The following is a 13,414-nucleotide window of genomic DNA, read 5'->3' on the forward strand; positions in this document are numbered from 1 at the left end:
GAGAAAGACACAGAGAGAAAAACACAGTGAGAGAGAAGTGTAGTCGCTGCTTGTGATGGGCAGGTGACCAGGTATAAAGTGACAAGAGTTAAATCCACAATTGTAAACAGTTGTACATGCTCTGCCTCCCCCTGGAGTGGGCTTGACCAGCCGCTTCCTACTCCCCCCTCTCGCCAGGTTGCGCCACCCGCTGCCTCCTGACATCATCACGACAAGAGTGGGGAGGGGGGTCGGGGGGTGGGTGTGGGGGGGCCGCTCACGTCTCGGCAGGACATGCAGTCCGGTCCTTGCAGCAGAAATAGTGAACGACCACAGCGTTGGGGTAACGAGCAAACGCACTGTGGAGAGAGAGAAAGAGAGTGTCAACACACTGCCACCCGCATCCACTCCGCGGGTCAGGGACAGGGGGTGCCAGGGTCAGGGGTGGGTGCGTGTGGGGATCAGGGGTCAGGACGTACCTGTTTCCGATCTTCTTTTTACAGACCCGACATATTTTCTCCTCGGTGATGATGCATTTCACCTCCTGATGGTAAATCCTCTCCTCCTGGATCTGTGTCACACACAGCGTCACTTACAACAGCTCCCCCACACACATGTATACCCCCCACACACCCCAACCGCCATATATTTACCTCCCACATATATACCCCACTCCACACACACACATTCCTCATGTCCAAATGACATGCCCCCCCACCCCCCACCACCCCACCTCCACCAACGAGAGACGAACCCGGAGAAACTCGGCTTGCAGCAGACTCTTGAGGATCTGGTTATATCTGCGCCGCTGAGCGTTGGCTTCCAGAACATTCTCCAGGAACAGACGAATTTCCTGGATATGAGTGTTGGCGGGGAGAAGGTTTAACGTCTGGGGGATGAGAGTGAGAGAAAGAGGGAGTCAGTGAGAGTGTGTGGGGGCAGGGTGCGGGGACGGGGCTGGGAGGCAGGGCTGGGGGTGAGGTGGGTACCTTGCTGGTGTCCAGCTTGCTGTATTGAAGAGCCAGTACGCTCAGGGCTGCTGGTAGGTTGGGCTGAGGCTCGGCCACCTCCACCCGCACAGGGCCTACACACTGCGGCTCGGGGGGAGACAGGTACATCCTCAATAGCGACAGGTATACCTGAGAGAGAGAGAGAGAGAGAGAGCATCATACCGTGTACATGCTGCCTACACACATCAACCTGAGAGAGAACATCACACCATAAACACGCAGGGTCACTGTGTGTACACGCACTTGCGCAGGGTGATTGTAAACACACAGGATCACTACACACAAACACACACTGCACACAGACCCACCGCTGTCCTCACAGTCCCTCGGCTTCACTTACGTCACGGTTTGTATCGTCGTTCACGTCGTAGTGCTTGTGGCAGTAACTGCGGAGAGCGAGAGAGGGAGGGTTACACACGGCGCTGTACCCCGGGGGGGAGGCACCTGGGGGTGGGGGAGGGAGGGGTACAGTACCTATTCCTCAGCCAGGCGGGTGTTGTGTATGGGGTGGGTGTTGTGTGTGTGGGGGGGGGGGGGCAAGGGGGCTGTGGTGGTGGGAGGGCGTGTGGGTGGCATTTAGTGTGTGTGCATGGGAGAGGGGTGGGGAGAGGGTGTGCGAGGGGGTTACTCACTCCTCGGCCAGGCGGGTGTTGTGGAGGATGTGGACATAGATGAAGAGCGCCTGCTCGTGCAGCCCCATGCGGCCGAGTAACAGCGCTCGCTCCTCCAGCAACCCTGTAATACAGGCAGGTTAGCCCAGCCCCTAGCTCAGCCCCTCCGCACCCCCCACACCCCCCCCCACCACCAGCTCAGCCCCAACCCAGGTCAGTCCTCGTCACCTCACACAAACACCCCCACCCTCGCTACGAGTAACAAGGTCAGCGACAGACACTCTTTTACGAGCCCCCACCTCGCTCATAGCTCCCTTCAACCTGATCAGCACTGAGCACCAAGGTTAGCCCTCCCCGCACCCCCACCCACCACCCACCACCACCCCACCCCCAGCTCAGCCCCTTCACACAACTCCCTGCTCCCCCCGGTGCACACACACGTGGGGAAGTGGCTTACCATCGAAGGGGAAGTCCGTGATGAGCCTGCTGGGCTGGTAATGTGTGGAGATCTCCAGGAAGCTGAGCAGTTTGTTCCTGTACTCGCCGAGCTCACCTTCCTCATCTCCTGCACTCACAGCACTCTGCCCTGTGAGAACCACACACACACACTCACAGCACTCTGCCCTGTGAGAGATATACACACTCACACACACACTCACAACACTCTGCCCTGTGAGAACCACACACACTCACAGCACTCTGCCCTGTGAGAGACACACACACACACACACACACTCACAGCACTCTGCCCTGTGAGAGACACACACACACACTCACAGCACTCTGCCCTGTGAGAGATATACACACTCACACACACACTCACAACACTCTGCCCTGTGAGAGACACACACACACACACACACTCACAGCACTCTGCCTTGTGAGACACACACACTCACAGCACTCTGCCCTGTGAGAGACACACACACACACACACACTCACAGCACTCTGCCCTGTGAGAGACACACACACACACTCACAGCACTCTGCCCTGTGAGAGACACACACACACACACACACACACTCACAGCACTCTGCCCTGTGAGAACCACACACACACACTCACAGCACTCTGCCCTGTGAGAGACACACACACACACTCACAGCACTCTGCCCTGTGAGAGACACTCACACACACACTCACAACACTCTGCCCTGTGAGAGACAAACACACACTCATAGCCCTGTAGCCGCAGCCCTGCGCACACAGCGCAGGGAGGGGATGGCGTGGGGCAGGGAATGGGAGGAGATCGCTGAGGGGATGGGAATGGGAGAGAGGGGAGTTTGAGCAGGCTCACCCTGTGGCAGTGAACACAGATATTCCCTCATGAGCGTCTGCACTCTCTCGCGGAGCAGCTGGATCAGCCAGTTGTGGAAGCACGGGCCTGTCTCGTCCCACTGGTGGATGATGTGTTCCTGGGGGTATGGAGGGAGAGAATAGAGGTCACAGGTCAGTCAGGAGGGCAGCCGGAGGGAAATGTCAGAGGAGTGAGGGGTATGAGACGGGGGGGGGGCGGAGTGGGGGGAGTGAGGGGTATGAGACGAGGCGGTGGTTGTGGCTGGCACATGTTCTCACCAGGTAAGGAATGGCCAGCTCCTTACAGTTGTCCCTCAGGAATTCCAGCACCTTGTCTCGAGGCAGATTCTCCACCTCAATCAGGTCCTCAGTGAAGATCTGTAACAGAGACGAACATAGGAACATAGGAACAGGAGGCGGCCATTCAGCCCTTTGAGCCTGTTCCGCCATTTAATTGGATCATAGCTGATCTGCACCTCAACTAATCCTTTCAATTCCAATTTCCTGCTTTCTCCCCATATCTTTTATGGAAATGAGAGAGAAGGAGACTCTGAGACTGAGGGAGTGAGACAGAGTGAGCGAGTGAGACAGACACAGAGTCAAGAGAGAGAGAGTGTGAGAGGGAGGCTGAGAGAAAGAGAGTGAGCGAGATCACTGAGAGAGACAGAGAGATGAGGAATGTAGACCAGGTTACAGTGAGAGACGGAGACAGACAGTGAGAGACAGAGATACACAGAGAGAGAGATGAGGGAGTGCAGACCAGGTTACACAGAATTGGCAGCACGGAGAGGGGAAGTTTACCTTCAGCCCATCCTCAGGGCAGGCCTTCAGCACCCAGAGCGAGAACTCAAATATCACACTCAGGCTCTCCTTCCCTGCCAGAGCAAAGAGCACACAGCACACTGTCAGGGTGGAAGGTGCAAGGGTGGGGGTGGTAATGGGGGGGGGGGGGGCGGAAGAGGAGGGTGGGGGAAAGAATAGGCAGGTGGGAGGAGTAGGCGGGGAGGGCATGCAGGGCAGGAGGGGTGGGAGGTATAGGAGTGACAGGGGCATGGGGTGAGTGGGTGGGGCGGTGACAAGGGCAGGGGGAGGGTAGGCGGGTGTCTTACCCAGTTGCTGTAAGTAATGGATGGTGAGGAAGAGGCTGGGGGCTGGCGGGGGTGGTGTCGAGGGAAGGGGGGGGTGTTTCTTACCCAGCTGCTGTAGGTACTGGATGGTCCGCTCGTGTCCTTTCAGGGGGGAGTTGGCTTTGGTGGCCTGATCCAGTAACACCAGCAATGCTGCCGGGAGAGAGCGACAGTGAGGAAGAACAACAACAATACCAACCACAGTGAGAACAGCAGCAACAACAGGAGGGGCTGAGATGGCTGAGCGTCAGCTTATGGATAGACAAGCAGAGGGACAGAGCCCTGAGCAACATGACAGGTCACCTTCAAGGGTATTCCTCAGAGCTCCATTCCTGCCTGTCACAATCCACACACCCCCTCCTGCCCCACACCCACTGCTCCAGCCCCTTCCCCCGCTGCCCCGTGCAACCCCACCTTTCTCATGCAGCCCCTTCTTCTCGTACAGGATGATGAGCTCGCTGTACTTGTGAGCTTTCTTCAGTATGTGCTCGCTCTCCTCGATGTGACAGTGATTGTTCTCCAACCGCAACAGCGGGGCCACCAACGCCACATTCGTCTGTAACAGCAATAGCCAGAGGCTCAGCGAGGAGGCAGCGGGGTCCTGGGGACAAGGGTGGGTGGGTTCGTGCTGTGTGTGTGTGGCGGGGGGAGAGGACGTTGCTATCCTGTATGCGGGGCGGAGAGGGTTCGGGGGTGTGCTGTGTGTTTGGGGGTGCAGTGTGTGGGTGCAGTGTGTGAAGGGGGGGATGCTGTGTGTATGTGTATGTGTGTGGGGGGGTGGAGGGTTCTCGCTGTGTGGGGGGGGATCTGACTTACGTGAAGGTAACACTTGAGTAAGGTGGTGTCGATAATCTGCAGCAGTTTTTTTTTGGACTTGATGGTGGGCGTCCCCTCCACCAGGGGCGAGGTGCTGGAGGGCTCCGAGTCGTGCAGCTGCTTCACCAGGTGGGCACGTTTCTAGGGAGAAGGGAGGGAGTAAGCACCGTACACATGCAAATCTGTCACACTCACATTCACACCATCACACATGCAAATCAGTCACACTCACACCAACGCACGCACACTAACTCTGGGGCAGGGAACTTATCAGAGCGAGGGAGGTGTGGTACCTGGGGCAGGTAGTCCATCAGAGAGGATGTTACCTGGGTAAGGTAGTCTATCAGCGCGAGGTGAGCTTTCTCCAGCTCGGCAGTGGAGAGCGTGGGCAGAGGGTTGGGGTATTGCAGCTGTTTCCTGTAGTCCGCAGGCAGCAGGTCTGGGTACAGCCCGATTACGTGCGTGGGGTCTGAGGAGGAGTCACACGGCAGAGAATCAGAACATAATAATCTTACATTAGATACAGCACCTTTCAGATCAGGAGGAGGTCTCAAAACACCGCATAGGATTTAGTGGAAAGTGTAGTGTCTGTGTGTTTTGTTGCCGAACGAGGCAGCCAATTTGTGCACAGCAATGTCCCACAATCAGCCAAAGAGTGAGTTACCAATTTTATTGCAGGATTGTTGGCCAGGACACCGGAAGAGAGAAACTTCCCTCTCTTTTCCAATAGCGTCACGAGACCTTTAATGTGCAAATGAACAGGCAGACGGGACCTCACCTGAAGGAAGGAACCTCTGCATTCCCCCAGCACTGCGAGCTCAAAGTCTCCTATAATAATAATAATCCTTGCATTTGACAGAGCGCCTTATCACATCTTTGAGATGTCTCAAAGCGCTTCACAGAATATACTGGGTTGAGTGACCAAAGTATTATTATTTTTTAATTTTTCTTGAACACACAACCTTCTGACTCAGAAGGTGTGATTCTCTCACAAATACAGAACTACAAAGGCATTGTGTCTCTCCCCATCGTGTCTGTGCTGGTGCTCGCTCCCCCACTGGAGCTCTCTACTCTAACCTCATTCCCCGCTCTCTCTCTCTCTCCCCATCGTGTCTGTGATGTGTGCGTGGGAGTGCTGGTTGATGAGGTACTGACCTATGGGAGGTGGCACTGACTGACCTGTGCCCAGTTTGGTGAAGACCTGCATGGAATCGTCAAAGCGTTTCTGACAGAAGAGGTTGAAGGCGAAGAGGTTCTGGATGTGGTGAATCTGCTGCCATTTGTCACTGTCTGTGTCATCCTTCATTCTCTGTGTGACAGAGAGAGTGTGTGTGATAGAAAGACAGAGAGAGAGAGACTGTGTAACACAGAGAGTCATAGGCAAAGTGAGAGTGATAAGAGTGTGAGTGAGAGTGACAGAGTGTGAGTGAGAGTGGTAGAGTGTGAGTGGTAGAGTGTGAGTGAGAGTGGTAGAGTGTGAAAGTGATAGAGTGTAAGAGTGATAGAGTGAGAGTGACAGAGAGAGAGGGTGCAGGCGTGGTCTTACCGCCAGTTGCAGTGCCAGTTCAAACTGCTTGTCTGGGAGCAGCTGTCGGATCTGAGCGGCGATGGAGACCGGAACCAGGCGCCACACAAAGTGATTACTGGCCACGTACACAATATTCATCCTGAGAGAGAGAGAGAGAGAGAGAGGAAGGGAGAGAGTAAAAATTTGCGAGAGTGAGAGAGACTAAGTGAGAGAGAATGAGGGAGAGGGAGTGCGAGAGCGAGGGAGAAAGTGGGAGAATGTGTGAAATCGAGTCGGTGAGAGAGCGTTAGGGAGAGATGAGAGAAAGTACACTTACCCCCCCGACGTGATGAAGCGGGGTCTCTGAAGCTCTACACTCTGGACCAGGAGTCGGGGATCGATGGTGCGAATCTCCACATAGCGCGGCAGCACAGCAATGATGTATGGTGCCTGGTGCTCTGTAACACACACATACACAGTCACACACACGCACTGAAACACACACACACTCTCCCACCCACCCACCCACTCACTCACTCACTCACTCAGATCGAGCACACACACACACACACACACACGCACGCACTGAAACACACACACGCTGTCAAGACACCCAGATAAACAAGCAGTGCCTCCTTTGGACACCACAGGGGTAGTTATCAGTACTACCCCCCACCCACCCAACACCCAGACATACCCATGGCGATGGGGATGTCAGTCCAGTTGAGGGCACACTTGGTGAGGACGCCCATTTCGCTCAGCACCACGGTCAAGTCATCCTGTCCCACTGCAACCTTCCCTTCCCCCAGCGACGTCACCAGCGGCTCCAGCTGCTTCCCCGTCGGGAACAACTCCTTAATGGAACCTTTGCCATCCAGCTGTGTGGGGAGAGAGAGGGGGAGGGAGTATGAGCGAATGAGTGTGTGAGAAAGGGAGAGTGAGAGAGTGTTTGTGAGAGAGTGAGGTGGGAATGAGAGAGAATGAGAGAGAGAGAGATTGAGAGAGAAAAAGAGAGTCAGGCTGGTATAGAAAGGCATCGCTGAGGAGCAGAATGGGGGTCAGAAAAAGAGGGGGAAGAAGAGACGGACAAGAGGGGGTCACAGACACACAGACAGTGTGAGATGGGAGGGTAGGGGGGGTGCGGTGTGTGAACTTACCCGGATCAAGTAATAATCTCTCTTGAAGCCAACACAGATAGAGCTCTCACACCAAGCCATAGACTTGGGCACATCGGGAACACTGAAATCAGCCTGTAACAAACAGACACTGTACATCACAGCCCGTAACACACAACCATACATCACAGCCCGTAACACACACACACACATCACAATGTGTAACACACACACACACATCACAGCCCGTAACACACACACACATCACAGTGTGTAACACATACATCACAGCCCGTAATACACACACATCACATCACAGTGTGTAACACATACATCACAGCCCGTAACACACACACATCATAGTGCGTAACACACACGTACACATACATCACAGCCTGTAACACACCACCATACATCACAGCCCATAACACACACACACACACATACATCAGTGCGTAACACACACACATATCACAGCCCATAACACACACATCACAGCCCCTAACACACACACATACATCACAGCCCATAACACACACACACACACACACATACATACATCACAGCCCGTAACACACATACGTACATCAGCCCATAATACACAAACATACATCACAGCCCATAACACACACATACTGTACATCAGTCTGTAACACACTGAGAGAGATAGAGAGAAACAGAGAGAAAAACACAGAGAGAAATACACACACACAAACATAGACAGAGAGACATCCAGATAGAGACACAGAGAGAGAAAGACATATACATACACACAGACACACAGAGTCAACCCCAAGCCTGACCTGAACATCATGAAACTCCCGATCTTTCCAGTAATAAAGCTGTAGCTTCTTCTTCACAGCCACACACATCCTCAGCTGGGCGTCCTCGCCGCCAGCGCTCTGTAACACACCACATGTGTGACCAGGGAGCACAGTAACAACACACGTGTGACTGGGGAGCGCAGTAACAGCACATGTGTCAGCAATGCCGGAACGCAAGACGTGTATCACTGGGGAAACAGAGACAAACATACACACACATAGGGACACAGACAGACGCACGCACACACACACAGGGACACAGACACAGACAGATGCACGCATGTGCACATAAACACAAAGGGACACACACACACACTCTTACCTGCACGTTACAGGAGAAGAGGCTGCTGCCCTTGGCCTTGGTAACCATGGTGATTTGTTGGAAGGTGAGCAAGTCATGGACATAAATATTATTTTCTGGAAGGAAAGAAAGACTTTCCTGTATCTGTCACAGGGCAAACGCCAACAACCCATCTCCTCAACACAATTCCCTCAATACAGCCAGACACAGGTATGATAACAGAATGTCAGAACCAAGCCCATCCTCTGTGATGGTCTCCAGTCCGGTTCCTGAGCCAGGAGGGTCCGCAGTATTCCAGGGCACTGCTGATGGAAGGGCAGACCAGTCACTGGGGCAAGGAATCGTCCCACTCAACTCCTGTTAACCCTGCGAGTCAACATCCTAATGGGTAGTGTGATCCTAGTTGGACAAGCAGCGGGAAAGCTTGCCAGGTAGTGCTCTCAATGGCAAGCTCTGCGGTTTTCGCTGGTTGGACTCGAGCAGTTACCCCAACGCACACTCTGGGGTCCCAGAGCCTTGGTTTTCGAGGTGAGCAAAGGGAGTGCGTATTGCTTTCCAGACACAGGAATTTCCGTGTGTAAGTGACAGACATATGCAAACTCTATGGTTCGAAAGCACAGAGATGGGTTTTGTGCGCGTGTCAGACACCCGCCTGATCACGGTGATGGGTTTCTGTGTGTGTGTTAAGGCACACGTCTGATCACGGTGATTGGTTCAATTTCAGAACCAACAGTGACACTGAAGCAGACGGGGAGAAGTTCAGCCGCTTGGTGTTAATCACAGTCTGACTGACATACACACACTGCCATTGGAGAGAGCTGAGGAGCAGGCAGTCTGGCTGATCTACCCTGGCTAATCTGGCCTGAGATCACTGACCAGCATACAGTGGGGATGTGCCTGGAATGGTGATGGGATCTGGGCATCAGTATGTGACAGGGGTGACTGCAGCCCAAAGCACAACACACAACAACAACAACAACAAGATTTCATTTATAGAGCGCCTTTCACGTCGGGAGGACGTCCCGAGGCGCTGGACAGTTGGGTCAGGACCCCAGCAGTGGAGAAATGGTGAGGGGAGGGAAGGGAGGGAGCGAGGAGGGGGTAGAGAGTCGAGAGGGGAGCTGAAGGCACGGTCGAAGAGAAAGGTCTTGAGACCGGCCTTGAAGTCTCCGACAAATCAAAGCTCCCCCAGCTCTGCACTGGAGTGTAAGACTAGATCTCCCACCCCCCCCACCCCCACCCAGACACACAGTGACTTACCCAGGAGAGAAACCAGGATTTTATACTGTGGCACCACACACAGCTGTAAAACAGAGACACACACATCATCAGTACGCAACTCCTCACATTCACACACAGCCGCACGCACACACACATTCTCTCTCCCCTGAACTCACACAGCCCCCTCCCCACACACACAGCCCCTGCACAATCTCATAGCATCCCCCCCACCCCGCAAACTCACACAAACACACAGAGCAGTGGGGGACGGCTTGGGGTTAGGCAGTGGGGAGGGGGCTGGTGGTAGCGAAAGGGCCGGATTGGGGGCTGGACGGTGGGGATGGGGCTGATGGAAGGGGAGGGTGGTGGGGGAGGGGTTGGGTAGTGGATGAAGGGCTGGGCAGTGCGGGAGGGTCAGAGGATGGTGGGTAAGGGCCAGGGGAAGTGGGGGGGGAGCTAATCACACCTGTTGAATTTTCTTCGAGAAGTTTTTGTGGGATTTCTCCAGTAAAACTTCAAATCTGTTGGACCCTGTGAGAGAAAGGAGATTAGTGATGCCTCACAGCTCCCACCTCATCCCCCCACTCAACCACCACCTCACCTTCATCCTCCCTCTCCCACTATAATAAATAATCATCCTTGCATTTGATATCGTGCCTTATCACGTCGTCGAGACGTCTCAAAGCACTTTACAGGATATACTGTAAAGTGAATTGACTGCAAATTTTGTGGGTGAAACGCAACAGCCTATTGAGCACAGCAGTGTCCCACAAACAGTCATGGATTGAAGTGACAAATTTATTATCTTTTTGGAAGCAATTATTACCCCCGGAAAAGTGATCCGCCAATCGAGTAACAATTGGGTTTCTATTTAGTGCTCCGTAAACAGAGGTGTGTGGAGTAAGGAAACTTGCCCAACATTTCGCCGTCGGGAATAGAAACCAGGTATCTCGCTTGCAAGGTGAGTGCTCTAGCACAAATGTTCCCTCTCACCCCCCTCACGCTGCCCACCCATTGCATCATTCCCTACCCACCTCAGCCCCCTCCACCGCAACTGTTTCCACCCCACCCCTCCCAAAGCACCATCTCACCACTAGCCCCGACCTCAGCCCCACACACCTGGCTCCTTCTTGATCCTGTAGAGCAGGAGGTGGCCGGGTTTCGTGCCAACGAGAAGCCAATCATCTGAGAGACAGGAAGAAAGTGTCAGTCACTACACCTACAATCAGCACCAAGAAGTTTACACCCAGGACCAGCACCAGGAAAATAAGCTCCTGAAAGAGTTGTCATGTGTAGTTATAGTTTTTGTAAGAAACCACAGCTCTCACCCCCCCCAGGATGGGACACACAGACAGAGGTGTCTCTCTGTATTGGGGGGGGGGGGGGGGGTCAGACACACAGAGGGCGAGCTGCTACAGACTCCGTCACAGACCAGGGAGATCTTTAAACTCTGTGAGTGTCAGACACCGGCTGATCACGGTGATGGGTTTGTGTGTGTGTCAGACACCGGCTGATCACGGTGATGGGTTTGTATGTGTGTGTCAGACACCGGCTGATCACGGTGATGGGTTTGTGTGTGTGTCAGACACCGGCTGATCACGGTGATGGGTTTGTGTGTGTGTCAGACACCAGCTGATCATGGTGATGGGTTTGTGTGTGTCAGACACCGGCTGATCACGGTGATGGGTTTGTGTGTGTGTCAGACACCGGCTGATCACAGTGATGGGTTTGTGTGTGTGTGTCAGGACACCGGCTGATCATGGTGATGGGTTTGTGTGTGTGTGTCAGGACACCGGCTGATCATGGTGATGGGTTTGTGTGTGTGTGTGTCAGGACACCGGCTGATCATGGTGATGGGTTTGTGTGTGTGTGTCAGACACCGGCTGATCATGGTGATGGGTTTGTGTGTGTGTCGGACACCGGCTGATCACGGTGATGGGTTTGTGTGTGTGTGTCAGACACCGGCTGATCACGGTGATGGGTTTGTGTGTGTGTCGGACACCGGCTGATCACGGTGATGGGTTTGTGTGTGTGTCGGACACCGGCTGATCATGGTGATGGGTTTGTGTGTGTGTCGGACACCGACTGATCACGGTGATGGGTTTCTACGCCCTTTTATATATCAGAGAGACACCTCTGTCTGTACACGGACGGTGTCAGAGACTTCACACCAGACATAGAGTTCTCCATCTCCTGCATCAGGTCAGTGTGGGCAGGGCAGGGCTGGGCCGGGCAGGGCTGGGCCAGGCAGGGCAGGGGGCCAGGCAGGGCAGGGCCAGGCAGGGCAGGGCCAGGCAGGGCTGGGCAGAGCTGGGTTGGGCAGGGCAAGGCAGGGCAGGGGGCAGGGCAGGGCAGGGCCGGGCAGGGGGCAGGGCTGGGCAGGGGGCAGGGCAGGGTAGGGCAGGGTTGGGCAGTGCTGGGCAGGGCAGGGCAGGGTTGGGCAGTGCTGGGCAGGGGGCAGGGCAGGGCTGGGCTGGGCCGGGGGCAGGGGGTAGGGCAGGGCTGGGCAGGGGGCAGGGCAGGGGGCAGGGTAGGGCAGGGCTGGGGCAGGGCTGGGCCGGGCTGGGCAGGGCTGGGGGCAGGGCAGGGGGCAGGGCTGGGCAGGGCCGGGCCAGGCAGGGCTGGGCAGGGCCAGGCAGGGCTGGGCAGGGCTGGGCAGGGCCAGGCAGGGCTGGGCAGGGCAGGGGGCAGGGCAGGGGACTGGGCAGGGCAGGGCAGGGGGCAGGGCTGGGCAGGGCAGGGCTGGGCAGGGCAGGGCTGGGCAGGGCCAGGCAGGGCAGGGCAGGGGGCAGGGCTGGGCAGGGCAGGGCCGGGCAGGGGGCAGGGCAGGGGACTGCGCAGGGCAGGGCAGGGGGCAGGGCTGGGCAGGGCAGGGCCAGGCAGGGCTGTGCAGGGCTGGGCAGGGCAGGGGGCAGGGCAGGGGGCAGGGCTGGGCAGGGCAGGGGGCAGGGCTGGGCAGGGCCGGGCAGGGCCGGGCAGGGCAGGGGGCAGGGCTGGGCAGGGCCGGGCAGGGCAGGGCAGGGGGCAGGGCAGGGGGCAGGGCAGGGGGCAGGGCAGGGCCGGGCAGGGGGCAGGGGGCAGGGCAGGGGGCAGGGCAGGGGGCAGGGCAGGGGGCCGGGCCGGGCTGCCCAAGGCTGGGCTGTCACCAGCAATGCCCTGCAGTACCGCAGCCCCGCCGGGGGAACAGGACTGGAGACCGCCGCAGCCGCTCCCTAGGCCCCGGGCTCTGTCCGTCGCTCTCTCCCCGCCCTCCCGCTGACCCCGGGCTCCGGTCCCGCGGCCCCGCTCCGCCCCGCCCCCCCCTCCCCGCTCACCCCAGGCCGCCAGACAGTCGATCTGAAGCGGCAGCTTCTCCAGGATGGGCAGCGGCTCAAAGGCGTCATGCATCACGGCCTCACGTACTGCGCCTGCGCCGCCCGCCGCCTGCTGGGAACTCGCGGGGGCGACACAAAGGGCGGGGCTTATACCAGGGGCGGGGCTTACACCGGGCGCGGGGCCGACACAAGGGGCGGGGCTTACACCGGGGGGCGTGGCCGACACGGGGGGCGTGGCTTGTGCGGGGGCGGGGCTTAGGCAAACTGGGAGGTACCCCCAGTGTGTGTCTG

The 13,414-nt window shown here is 56.5% G+C and overlaps 1 protein-coding gene across 2 annotated transcripts; it reads right to left on the reverse strand.

Annotated features, from left to right (window-relative positions):
* Window positions 1-232: 232 nt before the first annotated feature.
* Window positions 233-13,216, reverse strand: vps39 (VPS39 subunit of HOPS complex). 2 transcript variants are annotated; one of them, XM_042338257.1, is made up of 25 exons: window positions 13,124-13,216; window positions 10,929-10,994; window positions 10,276-10,340; window positions 9,849-9,891; window positions 8,610-8,704; window positions 8,267-8,365; window positions 7,506-7,598; window positions 7,046-7,226; window positions 6,686-6,806; window positions 6,388-6,508; window positions 6,021-6,150; window positions 5,168-5,310; window positions 4,842-4,982; window positions 4,440-4,581; window positions 4,092-4,178; window positions 3,700-3,773; window positions 3,178-3,276; window positions 2,900-3,017; window positions 2,058-2,186; window positions 1,622-1,724; window positions 1,330-1,375; window positions 969-1,118; window positions 734-868; window positions 459-550; window positions 233-338 (listed from the first exon to the last, which is right to left on the reverse strand). In XM_042338257.1, the coding sequence occupies exons 1-25, from the start codon at window positions 13,194-13,196 to the stop codon at window positions 257-259; spliced, it is 2,628 nt and encodes an 875-aa protein (XP_042194191.1). In that variant the 5' UTR covers window positions 13,197-13,216; the 3' UTR covers window positions 233-256. The 2 variants fall into 2 exon arrangements, with proteins under 2 accessions (XP_042194191.1, XP_042194190.1); XM_042338256.1 differs by having other exon boundaries at window positions 5,997-6,150.
* Between the last annotated feature and the right edge of the window lie 198 nt (window positions 13,217-13,414).

The sequence above is a fragment of the Callorhinchus milii genome, unplaced genomic scaffold (genome assembly GCF_018977255.1).
Source record: "Callorhinchus milii isolate IMCB2004 unplaced genomic scaffold, IMCB_Cmil_1.0 Scaffold9, whole genome shotgun sequence".
NCBI lineage: Eukaryota > Metazoa > Chordata > Chondrichthyes > Chimaeriformes > Callorhinchidae > Callorhinchus > Callorhinchus milii.

Excerpts from the sequence above, each read along its gene's own strand:
- vps39 (XM_042338256.1), bottom strand. The coding sequence starts at position 13,196 with ATGCATGACGCCTTTGAGCCGCTGCCCATCCTGGAGAAGCTGCCGCTT. Across the intron at positions 4,582-4,841 it reads TACTCAAGTGTTACCTTCAC|ACGAATGTGGCGTTGGTGGC; the intron begins GTAAGTCAGATC and ends TTGCTGTTACAG. Across the intron at positions 1,725-2,057 it reads CACGGACTTCCCCTTCGATG|GGTTGCTGGAGGAGCGAGCG; the intron begins GTAAGCCACTTC and ends CCTGTATTACAG.